At 46.3% G+C, this 19,335-nt stretch overlaps 1 protein-coding gene across 1 annotated transcript in view; it reads right to left on the bottom strand.

The window, feature by feature from the left end:
• MTMR2 (myotubularin related protein 2) overlaps window positions 1-3,252 on the bottom strand; it is a 62,243-nt gene extending 58,991 nt beyond the window's left edge. The window contains exon 1 of the mRNA XM_033051083.1: window positions 3,165-3,252. Coding sequence (XP_032906974.1) covers window positions 3,165-3,247 — 83 coding nt within the window. The 5' untranslated portion in view covers window positions 3,248-3,252. The remainder of the gene's footprint in view (window positions 1-3,164) is intronic.
• Window positions 3,253-19,335: the final 16,083 nt, after the last annotated feature.

The raw sequence follows: 19,335 nt of genomic DNA on the forward strand, positions 1-19,335 counted from the left end.
TTCCATGTGAACAGGATGGAAGGGGAATGTCCATCCTCAGTACTGACCTTTGGAAACCACAGCGAGCTGCAGAACCCGGTGCTGTGCCACACAAAGCCAGCGCTGGGTGAGACGGCTGAGACGCCAAAAGCAGAACAGCTGCTTCAGCACAACTGTGAGGGCAGCTGAGTTAATTAGCTGTGACCTGCTCATCTGAAACTAACTCGGTACTTTCACAGAGAGCTGGCGATTTTTTACTCTGTACAAACAACTACACTGTCTCATTAGGAGTTTTCAAATATTTTTCTAGTCAGCACAGAAAGTAGGTAACATTTATTTAATTATTCCTACATCTTCCTCAAGGACCACAGGTACTGCACATTACTAGGGACTACTAAAATATCAAAGCAACTTTCACTGTCAAATGCCCTTATTGCCGTATCTCACGTGCTTTATTAAAAGACAAACCTATAAAGTTTTTCAAGACACTTACACAAACGTGAGCAGCCTTATGCATAAGTGAACTCTATTGAGCATGTCTATTTGAGGAGTTGGATCTTAAATATCTGTAGAAATAATTACACTTCCAACCAGAAGCTGAGAGAACCCAAAGGAACACTGCTGTATGTATTTCATATTAGCACCTTCCCAAGTCTTCTAAATCTTGCAGAAAACAGTTCAGGAACTACAGCTCAGTGAGGCTTCATGTGGCTAGGTAATGGTGATTCTGGGATGAGCGACCTTTGAGTCATTTTTTGGGTTTTGTTCCTTTTAAATGAAATAGATTATCAAAACTGATGACAGCATCTTCATGATTCATTGTATTCCTCACATCATCCTCAAAGCTAACTTCTTTTTAAACAAAATCATTTAATGAAAATGTGTCATAGGTTACAATTTGAAGCTGATCTAGCTCTTAGATTGTGAAATCACAGAGATAAAATAAGTATATTTCAATGCATACAAATAGTCCAATTAGCTTCAGAGAATTATTCTGATGTATAAAATCAAACTGCAATACAGCTTTAATGAAAAAAAAACAACCAACCCCTTATGATAATCAATCTACTGTCCAATTCATAGACAATTATTTATTTGTGCACACACATCACTAGATTGGCAAGGGAAGCTGGTAATAAACATTGTGAAGGTCACCACGCATCTCTCATTACAAGAACCTAGTTTTATTTTCTTGCCATTTTTCCCTAACCTTGAACCATTTCAATTAAAAAGTTTCACAGCATACACCAACTCAAGATGAGGCTATTTTTATTAATAATTACAGATGAAAAACATTAATCTATTTCAAATACCTATATCTTGTTTGGAGTACATTAAACCCGCCCAACTGGCTAGCTCTCTTCTATGGGTTCTAGACGTTCAAGCAGAGACTTGAGATTCGGAAAGCTTTCGAACAAGCTTTTTTTACATCCCAAGAAATCTGTTAAGAGTCTGGGCCTTTCCAGAGCTTGGAGGACACAGCTTTGTGCATGCTCAACAGAAGCAGATTTATCATCTCAGTTTCCCCACGGTTCCATTTGTGCAGGGCATGCTGCCGAGAGGCTCAACAGGAGCTTCCTTGTAGCCACTGGCTCTTCTGAGTTAAGCTCTCTTTAGTGTCCATAGGCCTCTTACAGTGAATGACCTCCAGATGGGTCCAAGTTGCCTGAGCTGATGCAGAGATAAAAAGAAGAATATATTGGGTCAGTTAGATAAGGGAGAAAGAAGCCTGCAGGCATCTGGCAGGGCACTGGTAGAACTGCACAAGGAAACCAGTACAGAGAGCAAGGAACAGAAGAATTTGATGAAGAAGGGTGAAGTAAGGGTCAGGAGTCACGAAGGACTTAAGAGTGAAGAAACCTGAGTGCAAACTGGGTGCTGCCAAGCATGGGAGTTTTGAGATGCTGGCAATGAAGCAGCCACAAGCATCTCAGGCTCTAAGAACAGAGGCAGAGCCAGGAGATCCAGGGAAGAATCCCCCTCTACTCCGCTTTCAGTAGAGCATTTCTGGAATACTGTATCCAGGTATTAGCCCCACAGTGCAGGAAAGTCACCAAGGAGCTAGAGGGAGCACAGGGAAGCACCACTGGGATAGGGGGCTGGAGCACCCTGCCTGTGTCAAAAGACAGGGGAGAAGACAGCTTTGGGGGAACGAAAAAGCAGCCCCAGTGTCAGTGGAAGATACACAGGAGATGCCAATGGGCTGTCAAGAGAGGCTGTGTGCATTTCATCTTTATAGGTTTTCAAGACCAAACTGGGCAAAAGCCAGAAGTAGCCTGACCTGATCTTGAAGCTGTTGCTGGTATGAGCAGGAAGCTGGACTCAGGGATGCTGAGATCTCTTCAGCCTGAGTTATCCAGTGATCCTACAAAGTGGGCATGGCAAGAGCAGCCAGAACAGGACAGAACAACCTTCAGCAGCCATCAGGACATCCTGCTCCTGGGCTTTACCACAACACCAGGGCTTCCCACATCACCAGCTGTATCAGTCTGTCAGTGCCTGCCCTTGCTACTCTACTGCAACCTTCCCCATCAAACACAAGGCCCAAGCAGAATGTGCTTTCAGTCACAAAATTTGGCTCATGGATGATGGAAAGGACACAAAAGTCTCCTTTCAGCTTCCATGGCTTAAGGACCTTGAGTATTACCCACATGGCATTCAAGCCGTTCAGACCACAAAGTCCAGCTCTCAGAAGAAGACATGATAGCAAAGCACAGACGCTCAACATGCCCCAGCAAGAGGACAAGGCCTGGCGAGGGCACGGCAGTGTGCTGACAGGCAGCTCCCAAGCGGGAGCCGCGCCTGCCCTTCCAGCAGCGCTCACCTGGGCTGCCCATCGCGCACATCCCTCCGCCGCAGGTGCCAAGGGCAGGGCACTGCTTTGCCTATGGCAGCGATTACCGAGAGCCAGGTGGAGGCAGCATCTCCTGCTCTGCTAGAGGCCTGAACGAGAGAGCGGCTGTGCCGCAGCCGAGCAGAGCGCACGCCTGCCCTCCTGCTCCGTCACCCCACGGCCACCCCAGCAGGAGAGACCCGACCCCGGGGAAACGCAGGAGGGAGCGCACAGCACCAGCTCCATCCCGTCGCTTTCCTCCTCCCCGGCGGCCCCTCCCTGTGCCCCACGCCCCGCGGTGTGCCCGGCCGAGCCCCGCGGGCGGGGGCGATGGCTCTGCGGCGGGCGGTACCTGGACAGCGAGTCACCGCTGGGCGGCCGCGCCGCCGCCGCCCGCCCGGCGCCGAGGCTCTCGCAGCTGGAGCTCCCCTCCATGCCGGGCGGCCCCGCGGCGGGCGGTGTCCCCGCGTCCCTCAGCCCCGCGGCCGGCGCCCGGCGGGCCGGCAGGCGGCCATGCTGGCCCGGCGTGCCGCGCGGGGGGCGGGCCGAGGCGGGGCGCTGAGGGGGCCGAGCCGCCGCGGGCAGCGGGGAGCGGGGCAGCTCCTCGGCTGGGTCGGGAGGGTGCAGTGCCGACCGAGCTCTCCCTGTTTGTCCTGAGAACCACGGGAAGGTGGCAGCTCCCGGGTTCCATCCGCGGAGCACGGTGGTCGTTCCTAAGAGCAAAGAAATGGTCTCTCTCAAGCATCCCTCTTGAAGTCAGCTCACCCGCGTTAGGCTTTCCAGTTGGGTTGTGTGCCCACAGTTAGAAGAGCTGCGCCCCTCACATTGGTCATTGCCCGTGTTGCTGGGGAATGCTCACCGGGTCTGTCCCTCAGCTGTGTGAGCAGGGCTGTGGAAGGTGGCCGGTCACAGCCACACGAGCCGAGGCTGCAGGGCCCTGGCACGGAGCCTGCGAGCAGTGTCCCGACGGAAAGCTCCAGTGCATCCATGGCGATCTGTGTCCGGCAGGCTTTGCGGGCGCAGTTCGCTATCAAGTGCTCTGCAGGAACAGCCCTGGTGCGCCCAGTTCCTTGAAGCAATCTGGAGAGTGGGAGAAAAGCTCTTGGCGTTGCTTACAAAGACTGAGGGACTGCATCTCAAGCCTCCTATATCAAGGATGAAGATGTCTTTCAAATGTTTAGCTGTTTTGGCAAGCATCTCATGAGGCAAAAGAATGAACCATTGGGGATGTGTTAGGGGTAGGGTGGGTTTCCAGAAAGGCCTGCTTGTTGGTCAAGAGCATCTGATGCCAGGAGCATCCCTCGAGATGGATCTTCCTCTTTTAAATACTACCTCAAAACAGGATAAACCCCGTATCTTCTAAACATTTGTGTATTCTGTGGCTGTAGAATGGTTACCGAAACGTCATCCCTCTTCATGCTCCAAGGAGTAAATTAGTTGATGTGTTTCTCTCTGTTGTTTCCCATTTTGTTCCTGTCACCAGAAGTCATGCAAGATGCTGAAGCAGGTTCACAGCATCCCCACCTGACTGCATGATCCAGCTGTGAAACTGCCTCAGTTGCTGTTTCCTTTAGTCTCTATCAGCTGCTGTTGAGATAGGTTGATGTGGGGTGGTTTTGAAGCTGATTTAAACTTGAAAGTGCAGTTTTGTTGAAGCAGGGTTTATTTTTGTATTAAAAAGTTACCAGATTGCAAATGAGTTTTGGAAGGTTTCAGCCTGGAAAATTGAGTTTGTAGAGGCTTTTCTAAAATGAAAAGTCTGTTTTATGGTTAAAAGCAAGATCCTTGTTTGAAAAATAAGCTAATGGCTAGTGGTTTATTGCAGCGTTAAAATCCAAACAAAAGGCCTCAAAGCCATTGCAATTGGAAGATCCATAGACCTGTGCTGATTTTGTTCCAGCTATAAAATTATTTTAAATGTTGATATTTTTTCCTCCCCTCTGGTTAGGGACAATGAACATTTTAGAAGCACCGTTTATTAATAAAAACTGAGGTATGAATGGCATACTGTCTCTCTGACTCTTCTGTTTGGCTTTTCATCCACGCCTGTGCCCAGCGAGCAGATGGTGTCCTCTGTGGGGACACGTGGCCAGGGGGTGCTGTGGCAGCAGTACTTCAGCATCTTTGCTAAGCAGTCAGGCAGTTCCTTGTAGCCTTTTCCCACTGGTGCACTCTCTTCCCAACCTTTCCGGGGATGGAGTTCCTGGCGTTAGTAACCCTTGGGAGAGGTCAGCGCGGTAGAACTAGCACAAAACAGGGCATCCTTTCAAATCTTACCAAATAGCCTTGTGGTGAGTTAGTATTACCTCAATTCCCTCTGCTAAGCTTAGTTTGATAGAGGTGCAGTTCTTTAAAAAAAAAGTCAAGTAGGAATAAAAACAATATATAAACCTCCATTGCTATGTGAAAGTATTAGAGTGCCTTCCTTTCTTTCTAATTTGCTATTGATGTGGCATCTCTAAGTAGTTTATTGATGAAGTGCTCTATTTGCTTTTCACTGCCCTGTTTTGTTCTTGGCCTTATCCCCAGGGCCTGTGAAACCCTTTAGAAATTCCCACTGGTGCTTTGTAAATGAGAACAAAGCTAATCACCTCCTGCATCTCTCCTGCTGCTGAAAGAAACTAGCAGTCTGCTCAGTGAGTCTTTCTGCTCAACAATACCACACTTTCAAAGTCAGGCAGAATATTCTCTCTGTGAAATTCGTTACCTCAGGGCTCTTAAAAGTGAAGGAGAATTAAATAAAGGCCTGACATAACCAAAACCAATTAAGGACAATTCACAAGACTGTTGTATAACTGATGCAAAATAAGTGTAGTTCAGTCTGTTAACCTACTTTTGCCTGCCACATCCCCTACCATTATCTTACAAGTATCATCATTTGGATTTGGTTGGTTTTTTTTGTTTTTTTTAATGAGGGAATGTTCTGTCGTTTTGTGATTTCAACACAGGAAACAGTAAAATAAAATTAACATCATGGATAAGTAATAAAATTATCTGTGTTCATCTTCAATGTTGTGTGGCTGGCACAGCTGAGTGATATCTGAAAGAGAGAATGACAAGGAACTTCCTTGAATCAAAGGTGTAAAAGATTAATTCCAAGTAAAAGGCAAGCAGACATCCTCTTATACTTCCTGAAATTGTATGTGGTTGTAGCATATGCAAAGTGAAAAACACATAGCCCCAGGCTTTCTCAGGTGTTTAGAGGCTGTCAAAGCTGTGGTGAGCACAGCACAAAGAGGATAATTTTATGTACCATGTAAAACATGATTAAGTGAGGGGAAGTAAGACTTTTGCTTCCATCCTTCTGGGTGAAAGTGAGATACTATTTGTATCCATTGTACTTAAACTATGTGTCTGTTGAATTAAGGGCTTTCTAGCTCTGTAAGTACATGTGGTCCATACATCTGCTATATCAATGTGCCAGATGTTATGAATCCAGATGTTCTCATTCGTGGATTAGCTCCTCAGCTTTGCTGCTGCACAGCCAAACACAGGTCTGTTGTGTCTCACACTGTGAGCATGGGGCTTACCAAAGCTAGGGACAGTCACACAGCCCAGACATCCTGGCAAAACCTTTTGCAGGGGTCTCGTGGGGATCTTTGGCCATGGTCTGTGACTGCTTGACTAAATCTCCCCGGAGCAGAGGAGGAATCGCGCTTCTACAGTGGTCAAAGGGTAGACCATGAAGCAGGATCGTGTACTCAAATAATCCACTCTGAGAAAGCTTGCTCCCCTGCTGCAGTCTTTGTCATAACCTGTCCTTACATGGTACAGCTCGTCAGATATTCCCCTCCCTTCCCCTCCTCCTATCACACAACTCATCCCATGGTTGAAAGGCCTATAAGGGAGTCAGAACCCTTATCCCTTCTGAAAATGATCAGTCTCTTTTACTCCAATCACAACATTAAAATCGAATCCATCCTAAAACTAGCTCTCTTTCCTGCAGCTCTATGGATCTCCCATATTTTTGCCACTATACCCATAAATTCCTGTGCCCTCTTAGACAGTATGTTAAATGGTTCATGGCAAAGGCAGCTTCCCACACTGTGCCTTCTCTAGTCTAGTCCCCATCAATAAGTCCAAAAAATTTGCAGCATGACTCAGTCCCATAATTGTTCTGAAAACCACACAGCCAGAGACACCCTTGTCTCTCCTTTGATTCACTAAAATGGTTCTGAGATTTATTACATTTTCTTGTCTTCTTGATCTACAGCTTAAGGGCAGTGGGCAGCCAATAAAAGAGTCTCAGTGCCTTGGGAAGGGTGGATTGTCACTGGTGAGATCCCACTGTGATGTATGATCATCAAATCACACTGGAGGTGCCATGTGTTCCTTTTGTCAAACCCCATCAGCTGATAAAGTATGAGGTCAGAAACAGCAAGAGCTTTGGCACAGGCAGAGAGGTTGAAGAAGAACAACTTGCTGTGGCTGTGATTTGGAGCTAGAGCTGCTTGTGGTTGCAAGAACATCTGTTACAAGATGGTCATAGGGTACACGCACAGATTTGGTCCTGCTGATGCATGATGCCTGTGCTGTTGAAGTTGGAAACTAGTCAAAATGAAGAGAGGGACTTAGGACTTCCAGCTACACTCAAATTGTCGCTGTGCCTCCAAGGTTACTATACCCCTGGTTAACCTGATCAGAGTGGTCACCTCAGCTCACCCACAGTGTGGTTCTTTACTGGCTATGATGGCACCCTGGCAGTGCTTTTGCCTTTCACTCCCTCTGTGTTTGACGGAAGCAGAAGCTAATGATCAGTGACCCTTTAACACTTTTTTTCAGTCACTTGTTTTTTATTTCTTATGCAGTCATGCACATATTGATGCAAGGTGCTGCAAATGTGGGGCTCTGGACTCAACCTGCACCTAATCCTGTACACTATAGCTTGTTACCTGTTTATGAAGCACTTTTTGATGGGCACACAGTTTTGTTCTTCCTGCTGCTCCGTCTCTGTACTGCTTTCTTGTCCTCACTCCCACCACCAGCTCATGGCTGCCACAGAACAGTCAGGAATTAAATATGCCAGTACATCCCAGTGTGTGCTCAGTGTGCACCGTCTGCTAGAATCAGGCAATTCACCTGGCCTTTAATTGCCTGATGCTTTTAATTCTCGATGGCCTGAGCATTATTGCAGTGCTCCATAGCCTGTGCTTGCTTACAGCTGCGTGATGGTACCCACGCAGTCTGGGCACGGACTGCAGTGCAGAGCAGACAGGGAGCCTGAGGGCTGTGGGCACCTGGAGAGCTGCAGGCCTCAAGCTCTAGGGGCAGGACTTCACTGCGTGCTGCAGAACACACAGATCAATTTTTTGTGTCAATTCAAATAAAGCATCTTTTCTCCTGAAGGACTAAGTACATCACAGCAGCTGTCTGGCTGTCTATAGGTTTGGGCTGTTGCACTCTGGCAGCTCCTTGGCATCTGTGTAATGGTCTTCAATGTGGCAAAAATGAAGTAAGAAAGAATTACTCTCAGGAATTAAATTTGAAATTTCTGATGCTTGTTAAACCCCCCACTGCTGGAAACAAATGCATTTCCACCAGTTGTAGGGTGATCAGGCAGGAAGGAAGAATGTGGGGGTAGAGAATGTCTGGTACTCTCAGACATAAGGAGCTATCTGAAGTCTCAGCACTTGCAGTCTCTGAGATGGGAAAAGGTGTTCATATGCATGAGAAAAGTCTCTGTACCTCTTAGATCTCAAATTTGTGTTTTTCAGTCCTGATTTATGCACCAATTTTCAAGCAAGCATTCATTTTAAATTAAGTAATTTTATGTCTACATTGTCTGAAGTAGTACTGTCTGTGTTGCCTGTGTGCACACAGACTCCTTAAAGTAAGATTTTAATCTGCAGCTGCAATGTTTAATAGCTACAATAAGGAAAAAGGTTAAGAATACTTGGTTTTATTGCATTTATACTTCCTTTTCTGTTAAGGACGATGCACATTTTTGGTAGTGTTTTAATGAAACACAATGAAATGTTGATGGTAAGATCTGGGGATGATATTAAAAATGAGAAGGACACTTCTAGAATGCAAAACACAGTAGAAATTAATTCATTTTGTTTTCCCTTTTATTTACCTTGATGGCTCAAATTTCCATTTCCACTTTCTTTTAAAAACAACAGGATGTTATGCTCTAGTGATGAAAGGACCAGGGAGTTGCAAGCTTAACAGTGAGTGCAATAAGAATGAAATATTTGAGAGTGTTTGCCTGCTCTGTGTAAGTTACCTGTCTGTAGTGTGTGAGCTGTAGAAAATGTTCAGAAAGCTGCCAAAGACACATTAAGCCCATGGACGCAATGAGAGAAGAAGCTTACTCCATTTTCCAATGGAACTAAAATTTGAAAAAGGCAGATCAGAGGGCCTTGAGGGGGCCAGAGGAGAATAGGCTAAATATTGCAGAGATGAGGCAAGACTGCTCCAGAATGGACTGGTTCTGTTGTGAGCAGAAGCCAATTTGCTCCACCTGACTCCATGGCCAGCATCCCGCAGACCACTCTTTATTTTAGCAATGTGGACCTACCCATGGAGTTGTTTCTCTTTGACTCCAGGACCATTACACCCAGTGTGAGGATTCTGGGCAATGCTCCCAGGAGCACCGGACAGCTGGAAAGGGGAGTGTGTGCTGCTCCCAAGAAGGTGGTAGTGGGTGGCAGTGCACAACTGCAGGAGCCTGCAGTGTCCTGCAAGTGGTCTCAGCCTCTCACTTTGACATAAGCTGAAAGCACAAGTTGCTGTTACTGTTCTCCTAGGCATGAACAGCACTGCCCTCCTCTTCAAGCCGGCTTTAGATCATGAAGGAAGCACACAGCTTTTATCCATTTTGCCACTTGTTTGATTGATGAATGTATCAATCTGTGATGTATTCATCAAAGTAATGCATGAAAGAAATATTTAGGATGCAATGCCACATGTACCAAAAGTTAGGAAATGCCTGGTGCTCAAATTTCCCAGTATAACCTAAAGGAATCCCACTCAGACATCTCATCTCAGTGCTGGATGCAGGGAAGGTTCGGGACAAAAAGCATAAAGGAACAGTGCAATTAGAAACCAGTTTTATGCCTGCACATAAGTGCAGGCTTCACAAGCAACACCAAATATGCCATTTCTGGTCTTAGTTTGGCATTTGGATGTGGACTGCTTTTACCCTGTGCTGAAATATAAGCTCTTGCAGTTTTTGAAGGCTAAAATTAAGCATTAATTTTCTTAGATGAGTGTAATAAGTTACCTTACTGTTATCTACAGTGAGTCATCTCTGAACCTTCAGTACAGTAACTCAGAGACTTTGGTGATCTTGATACCCTCATTCTGCTGTGCACATCTGTCTGATTGAGGTCTGGGATGTTTGGAAAGGATTGCTGTCTCATGTGTTTGGCTCAAAAGATAAGGAGAAGGAGCACAATCCAGTATCCTCTTTCCTGCCCTTGAAGTACAAGGATCTCAGGTCCCTGCAGTTTGGGAGATTAAGAGGGACATGTACTGCTGGAGGTGAGTGTATGAAGGAAGATGCTAGCCCTCGTTTCTTAGCTGGGAAATTTTTGACCCTAACAAGGAAGGAGAAGAAGAAGTGAGTTTTAGTGCTGAATATGTGTGCACTGCTGTGGAGAGAGAACAAAGAAGCCCAAGGTAACTGTCCTTTTTTTCCCCTGCTCAGGGATGGCATCCCTCAGTCTGTCATGAGGGCCCCAGGGTGGTGTGGCAGGATGGTGACAGTCCTCCACCATCTCCCAGCTGCATCTGCTCTGGCAGCTCAGCTGTGTCTCTGCGCAATGTCTGCTGCTGCTCTGCCAACAGGTTCAGCCCATCCTCAGCGTGCTGACAGACAGGCTCAGGTAGTTCAGGAGCAAAGACAGCTTGGAGGCTGATGCTTTGGCTGGGACATGTTTGCTTGGCCAACTCTGTTACAAAAGCAACTGCAGAGAGCAGAGGTGCTTTGTGGTGTTGGCAGTGCCTGAAGTCAGCAGGAAATCAGAATGAGCCCTGACTTGAACCATCAGCATGTGCCTCATAGCTCCCTCAATGCTTCAGTCATTCTGGAGTGTTGCCAATATGCTTTCCAACCTAAAGAAACTGAGAAGTGAAATAACAGAGGTTTAACAATTGATGTCTCAACCAAAGCAGGGAGGAATTTCCAAGTCAAAGATACTTTTTTACCCCAAGGACATTCCCTGTGCAAAGTGTGAATATGTGCTTCCAAAAAAATGGAGGTCTGATCCCTTCCCAGTACAGGATCACAAGGGTCCATTGTAAAGGCAAGGGTTAAGTAACCCTAATGTAAGATGGACCAATGTCCCCAGTAAGAGATGTTAATTCACTTTTTAAAAGGAAAAGAAGGAAAGGGGAGAGATGTCCTTGTTCTGCTCCAGCATTCTTCATGGGTAAGATATAAAGCCTTTGGCTGTATGAACATGTTGCTCAATAACCTGAGCAATAATCTGTTAGCTCAGTGCACATTGTAAAAATACTTGTACAATGTTCTAGGGAGCACATTCCCACTCTCATTAAACCTAACACAAACCCGAATACATTTCAAATTTATACTATGATGACAGTGAAGATGAATAAAGTTATTTTCTTCACTGTGGGGCCTGTGAAGTCACAAATAATGCAGCTGTTTTAGGTGATGGGCAACCTAGGAAGTCAGGGCTGTGTTTGCTCAGAATGATGTTTGCTCTTACAAAGAATTTTCCTTTATTCTCTAAGGATGATATAAATTGCTACTAGGCCCAATTAACTATTTCAGTGATGACATCTTTCAGAAAAATAGGCTGGAACAGGAGAGGAGAAATATATAATGAGTGAGGTTTTTGCCTTTGCTCTGCCCTTTCTATAATGAATAAAATCAGAACGAGTAGTGGAGAAGAATAATCCATAAAACTCCCAAATGCAGTTGGAAGAGATGTTCCCTCATGCAGAAAACAGCCATCGGTCTGCCTTCTAAAGATGCTTTCAGAAGCACTCGACCTGGTATTTTGAGAGGATGATGCTGGAGACAGGAGGGCCTGGAGCCAGAGTGCAGCCACAGAGCAGAGCAGAGTGGCTGCCCTGGGCAGAGCTCTGGTGCCTGAGGGCAGTTACTGCAGGCTGTGAGCCACAGCTTAGCCCATGTCCCCAAAGCTGTCTGAGCTGTGCAGAATAGCTTGGTATCAGATGCCAAGGTATCTCAAGACCCCTCTAGCCCTATTTGTAGAGCTGCAAGTTTCTCAGTTCAATAAAAATCTGATTTAATGTCATAACCTCTCTGAGAAAGACTCTCCATTTCTTCCCTTGTCAGCTAAGGCACTGAATTTACTTGAATCCTTAATTAAGCTTTCCCCCAGAAAGCACCTGATGGCCTGAGAATTTCTCCAAGGGTGTTTCTGTTTCAGACTTGCCTTTTCCTAAAAGGTTATAAAATTCCCTGTTTGGGGAACTTAGAAGCTCTGATTCTTGTTAAAAGATTTAACAGCAGCAGATGAGCTGATGACCACCCGTGGCTGCCCAAGAGAACTGCTTTGAGGAGAGGCCATGGGAAGCACCTCTGCTATTGGCCAGTTAACCACAGCCCAGTGCAGTGGGTTGAATTGAAACCACCAGCCAAGGTGCCTGCCTGCTGTTTCCCAGAGAGGAATCCTGAGCCAGCTCTTTTGTCCATGTTAGGGATTCTTCACCAGTATTTGAAATTGTGAACTTTATATCACTGTTTTATACTTCAGAATACCATGCCCTTCACCCATCCATTAAGAACAGTCCAGCATCTTTGTGTATGAATCTCTTAGGTCATGCCTGCATTTCCCTGCTATTGTTTTAGGAGTCTCCTTCCGGTGTTTAAAGACGGGAAATATCTTCTTTAATATCTGTCATCTTTGAGCTTTGAAGCTGTGCTGAACAACAAAGAGAGACAAACATTTAGTTCTCCCCTAATCCTTTAAATACCTTTACAAGCACATGGCGTTCACACGCTGTTAAGCCCCTCTCCTGTAGCAGCTGTACATCTTCTTTAACTCTGCCTCTAAAGCCTGCAGCTTCAACTGGGGTGGAACAGGAGCCCGTGGTACCGTCATCCTGTGGTGGCTGTCCTTCTGGGTGGTATGGAGAGGGATGGTTTTCCATAATAAAGCAATCATCTGGATTGAATTGCAGATACCTAATCCTCTCACAAGGTACTTCTGTTTAGTTTTGTGAAGTGAACAAAGACATCAACTTAGACATGCTCCGGGCTGGCTTCGGGTATCTCTGAGAGCTTCTGATCATTGCTGTGATTAGCCAGCCTGATCTGGTAACTTTAATACAAAAGTGTAAGCACAGGATCAAAATCTTTTTCTTCAGGAAAGGGAGCTGTAATAGAAGATTTCTTTAACTTCACTCCCCAGGAAAACATCTGAAGGAGCAGACATGGGACAAACCTATCTCTCTCAAGCCTCCTGCTGTTTTTTTATGGTGTAGAAGCAGAGTGGGATTTGAACAGCTGCCTTATAGGATGGGAAGTGGGCTAGAATGCATTGCTGTTCATATGAATTGGTAGGTATTAATTGACTTAAGCCCCACAAAACAATTTTTTTTTTACCTTTTTCTTCCTCAACATGAAAACTTTTCACTTGTTTTCAATAGTTTTGCTGCCTTTCCGTGAGGACCCCCAAAAACATTCATTCTGTTCCGCTGACTGAAGACAATTAACCACAGCAGTATCGTTTCTGACAGCTGCCTAAGCAGATCCTGAGGACTTTCAGACCTCATACCCTCCTCCGACAGTCCATCCTCGTGTTATCCTTCCTGTTAAAAAATTCCACCTGCCATCTAACCTGAAGCCATGATTTCTTGGCCTGTAGAGATCATTATGGAGAATACCCAATCTTTTCCCCTGGCAGCAATGATCTGTTTGTTCAAAGACTCTCTTTCCTATTCCTACTCAAATCTCTTCTTCTTCAGGCTAAAGAACTTTCATTCTTCTTTATCTATTTCCTAGACTTCTGTTTATTAGCATTGCTTACAAATAAACTGGACTACATCATATTACCAGGGTGGCACTATTCTGCAAGCTAAAATCTGAGGGCCAGACGTCATCCTTTAGATCAATGAGAGCATGGGAGCTGGGCCTTGGCTCCTTATCGAAAATCTTGCCTTTTATCAAAGGCTATAGAAGCCTGGTGAAAGCATTCTCTGATGCAAGCTTAGATAATTTAATAAAAAGTAGCATTTCTGGAGCTAATCTGTCATCCAAGTGCACAGCTACGCTGTGCTGCAGTGTTGGTGGCCACTGGGAAATTTTTCTTTATTGCACACTCTCACTTGCTGAAAGCTAAAACCGATCTAATAGCAGGAGGCTTTGGAGGCACAGCAAAGTGTATAAAAAGACTCAATTCTAAATTTTGTAAAAGAAAACCAAAAGGGGAAGCCAAAATAGGCCACTACTGAGGGTTAAAAAGATAGATGTAACAAAAGAATATTTCTGAGGTTTTGTGCTGTTTTGTGCACTTGAGTCACTTATAAAAAGACTATATTCAATGTTGAGAAACTAATGAAATGTTCTTCAGGAAGGGTTTTTTAATTCCATTTTTTGAAATGATTTACTTCTTTAAACAGCAGTATCTTGTTATCCGTTGAAAGCTTCTCTTTGTAACCTTCTAAAGCACTCCAGATATTTTCTGTGAGAAGGTTTTAAACTCCTCAGCATAAACAGATGGTCTATTGGTATTTGTATGTCAGAAGCTAGCAATTTATAAGGTAAAACACACTAGATTAAGTCTTTGGCATTGGAAGGAAAGTTAATGAATAAGATTATCATGTGATGGCTTTAGTAAGATGCATACAATTAATCAAGAGCAGTGTGGCTATAATAACATAAAGATGCCATGTAACTATGGGCAAACTCTTTGTTTAGTGGATTTGTTACTTAAATGAAGGGAAAAGTTGGCTTTCAGGGAGTGTTATGCATGAAATCCTGCTTTTAGTTGTACTAATGCAGTTAACTTGCAGCTCGCATATGAATGGGGATACCACACATAGCCCTGCAGCTCAGATCAGGCTTTTGGAAACACACATGGGGTTCCTACCTCTGCTGTAGACATCCTGTGTGCCTGGTTATCTAACAGACCAAGGCTAACATGTTCACACTAAGGAAATCAGTGAGAGTACAACGGGTTTCTTTAGACTGATTTTAACTTGCTGTAGAGTTAGGTTATTCATAGAGGAACTATGAATAACATTATGCTAGCTAGAAGTCTTGCTGAAGGACAAGTAACATGGAAAAAATCCTTGAGAGAAGAAGAAAAGAAGGAACTCAGGAAAGAAATAAACATTCATTGGCAAAGCTGTTGTATAGATTCACAAAGGGTTATATTGCCCAGTGCATGTATTCTTAGATATTCTTCAGTATTTACCTTCAAGACATTGCTAAATTTGAGGAATCAAATAATGTGGCATGTCCGTTCTGACACGTTTATCTTTTTAAAAACTGCATCTTGGAAAAACTCATCAGCCTCCTTCTCAGACAAATTTGAAGAGATGTAGCCAAATTACTGAGTCCCCATATATGTTTTTCCTTGGAAAAGTTAGATATCTTTTACTGATGGAGGTTTCATTGATAAAGAAATTACAGTAATTTCACGAATACAAGCCGCACCAATTTGACCAAAATTTTGGTGGAAACCCGGAAGTGCGGCCAATATTCCGGGGCGGCTAATACATTAACAAAATTCTAAAAGCTGCCAACACGGAAGTGAGAGCCCGCAGCAGCCCCAAGCCAAGCTGGAGCCCGGCCGGCCCCGGCTGAGGTGGGAAAGCCTGGCAGAGGCGGGGCCAGCAGTGTGGGGGCGGGCGGCTGAGCCTGAGCCAGCAGGGCGGGGCAGGGAGGGCGGCAGAGCCCGGGCCAGCAGGGCGGGGGAGCCCGGGAGAACTGGGGCTAGCAGTGCAGGGGAGCATGGCAGAAGCAGGAAGGCCGGCGGGTGGGGCTGCCTGGCAGCGGGGGAAGCCCAGCAGAATCGGGGCCAGCAGCGTGGGGGAGCCCGGCGGTGCGGGGGCCTGCAGTGCCGGCCAGGGCGAGGAAACGCGGCGGCGATGCAGATGGGAGGGGGCGGCTGGCGAGCCTGGCAGCGGCGGCAGTGCCTGGCCCGCCGGCAGGGCGAGTACGTAAACGCAGCGGCGGGGCGGTGCTGACGAGAGAGGGGGGCCAGTGAGCCCGGCGGCGGCTGCAGCACCGCCCGACCGGCCCCGTCAGCAACCATGAGCGGGCCGAGCCTTCCTGGCCCCGCCCCGAGCCAGTAAAGCCCGCTATGCCGCGATCCTGTTACTAATTGGCCAATTTGTGAAAGCTGCGCACGGATTCTCGCGACGAACGAAAGTGCGGCTAATATTCGGGGTGCGGCTTATCTATTGACAAAGACAGCAACATTGTCGAGGCACCGGGGGTGCGGCTTATAATCCGTGCGGCTTGTATTCGTGAAACTACTGTATGCCCGTATATTGACCTGACTTATGTGTGCCCACTTGTTGATGAAATCAGCCTACGGTACTAACCTCATAGGCCACATCTACAAGAAGGAGCTTTCCATATCAGATCATTAAACAATACAACAATAATTTCTAATAAATATTTCTCAGCAGCTGGTACTCTAGAAACTCTTCAGGAACTAATTTAATTTTTTAAAAAAAGTATTAGACCTTTAGATTTGAACTTCCCTGTTGTACCTAGAGGCTAGGTAAGCACAAAAGGTGATTTGAATACATTCCCTGGTTTTATTTTCACCATGACACTCCAATACAATGGTATCAAGGGCAAACCCTGCCCTTACATGACATCCATAGACCTTCACAACAACCAGAAACTTTACCTTTCATCTCAAATTGACATTGAGGAATAGGTTTTGCCATCAGGTCTGTTAACTTCAACAGGAGTGCATGGATGCACCTATACTCAGCATTTGCCCCAGACACCACAGGGCTTTCCCCATGTTCCTGGGCAAGAAGGATAAAACAGAGCGACTGTGTCCTGTAAAACAAGGCAGACCAGTCAACCAGAGTGAAAACATGTCAGGCAGCACTCCAGAAAAAGTGTAGATAGAGCATCTTTGTTGTCTGAAGCTGTGTACAGGAATGCACGACAAGTCTGGGGAGAGCGAGCTGCTCACAGGCACACGGCAGCGCAGCCGAACGGGGATTTATCCCGGCTGCTCTGGGAGGCTCAGGATCCTCTGCCACTGCTGGTCCTGACTGGGCTGGAGCAGCTCACCCAGCCTTGGTACCCAGCACATGAGCAGCATGAAATCCACACCTGTTCACCCACAGATATGCCCCTTGCTGGCTGCTCACTCTTCAGCACACAGGAGAATGAGCCATTACAGGAAAAACAATCATTTGAACTTCGACTCTTTTAAAGGAGTTCCTTGCTATGAAAATGCCTGTTTGCCAAATGCTATTTCATGTTGAATTCCTTTTGTTTGTTTTGGTTTTGGCCTGGTTTTGTTTTGCTTTGCTTTGTTTTGCAGTGTTTTGTTTGTTTGTTTGTTTTGTTTTTTGGTTTGGCTTCGTTTTTGGTTTTTTAAAGATGAAATTTCTAAGTCCTAATCAACCTGGTTTTTTTTCAGCTTGTCTGAACTTTTCTGGACCCAGAATGCTTAATTTTAAAATTAGGATGCAGTAAGCTCTTGCCATGGTTGAAACTTTTATTGTGATGGGAGGAATGCTGTCCATGTCATCCCTGTCGCTGCAGCTGCCAGACCTCCATGCTGCCGTGGGAGGGAGCAGCGCTCTTGGCTGTGCTGCCAGAGCTGGTAGTGGTTCCCACCAAGTGATTTGGATACAGTGGGAAAGGTCAGCCCTTGCCCGGGCCTGGTGCAATTCCTGCTGTGCTGCATCTGGCCAGGCAGGGAAGATATTCACTGCCACTCATGTCTCACACCCCCTCCACACGCCCTCATGGCTACGTCTCCCTGGGCACAGGAGACAGGCCTGGGGACATTTTCTGGTATGAAATGGGACACAGGGTGACTTGGATTTTATACTGTGTTATCCCTCTTGTCCTGCACCCACAGTGGGAATGACTTTTGATCATGAGACCTGTAGACAGGGTGGTCATGGCCCCCAAGCACTACCAAGGACTCAGAGCCTGGTGGCACAGACAACGATGCTCCAGGGACAGGGAGGGGTCCCAGGCTGTTTTTCAACTCACTGACAAAAGTGTACCTTCTGCAGGTGGGCAGCAGCCCTGCCTGAGGCTCCCACATACTGCCTGCCTTGCTTTTTGCCTTTACAGCTGGGATAGACAAAGACACACCTTTAGAGCCTGAGTTTCTTGATCTGTTTCAGATTTAACTTTGGGTCAGTGGAACTGTGCCTTATTTTCCCTCTTGAGTGCAAGGGAAGCACTTTCTATCACCTGTGCTGGAGTGCTGAAGTGAGCAGATAGCCACACTCCTCCTGGGCACCTCCTCGCTCCAGCATGTCCATCTGGGATCGAGAGTATGGGCACAGCCACTGCAGTGGGACACTGGGCACTGCCAGCATCCTCCTCCATCCCTCCTGCAAAAGCACCAGGTGCCAGGGCAGGACAAAGGAACCATTTGTGGGTAGGAATCAGATACAATGGAGGAAGCAAGCAACATAAGTGGAAAGAACCCACTAGGGCAGCAGCCAGTAGAGCTGGAGTTGAGAGGGGCAGCCAAGGGAGGTGCCTTCCTGCTTTCCTTGTAGGGGAAGGTGAGCACAGAAGGACTGAAAGAGCGGATGTGCTGCATGGCAGTCCCTCATCATCACCACCAGCAGTGAAGCAGTTAAGATATGGGGAGCCCTTTTTTTTCCTACATCTCAAAATAGCACAAGGCAGCCTTTGAGCACAGGCAGTGATGTGCTGACATTTGTCCCTTTGAAACATCCCCTCCACCACCCCTTCTGCTCAGTTCATGGGGCAGGAAGAGCCGCCCACTTGGAGATGGAGCCCGGAAAGCCTCTCGAGGAACGGGGCACTTCCTCAGGGCTGACCTTCTAAAAATAGCCTGCTAGGGATGAATGTTTGTGTGAAACAGCCCACGGCCCAACATGGTGTTGTACATGCTGGAATCTCTACAGGCTGGAATCTCTTTAGGCTAGAATGAAGTGCAATGTGAAGGAGGCAAGGAGGAAAGCAGAAGCCAGTTGTCTGATTTCTAACTTCTCATTAGAGGTCTCTGATAGTGAGGTCTCTGATACTGAGCAAATATCTCCAGGGTATGATCCAGGGCATGATCCAGGGCAGGGCATGGGCTTGGGGACCTAGCCAGCCTTCTTGGCGTAACTAACACAGTTCTCAGCTTTAATTTTTGCAGGATCCCAGAGCAAATTGCTTTGCTGCAAGATCCCATCAACCCATTTACCAGGAGCTCAAATAGCATTTTTTGCTAAGCATTATTTGTTAACCCTTTCTGGTAGTGAAATCATGTCTTCAATTACTAGGAAAACATCATAGGTCTTGGACAAAGAGGCAGGCTGAGCTCCTGGAAGCTGCCAGATATTCATTTTTCTCACCCTCCCCCCTCCTAAAATATCACCGTAATTTTAATTTATTCAGATGAATG

The sequence above is a fragment of the Catharus ustulatus genome, chromosome 2, assembly GCF_009819885.2.
Source record: "Catharus ustulatus isolate bCatUst1 chromosome 2, bCatUst1.pri.v2, whole genome shotgun sequence".
Classification (NCBI taxonomy): domain Eukaryota; kingdom Metazoa; phylum Chordata; class Aves; order Passeriformes; family Turdidae; genus Catharus; species Catharus ustulatus.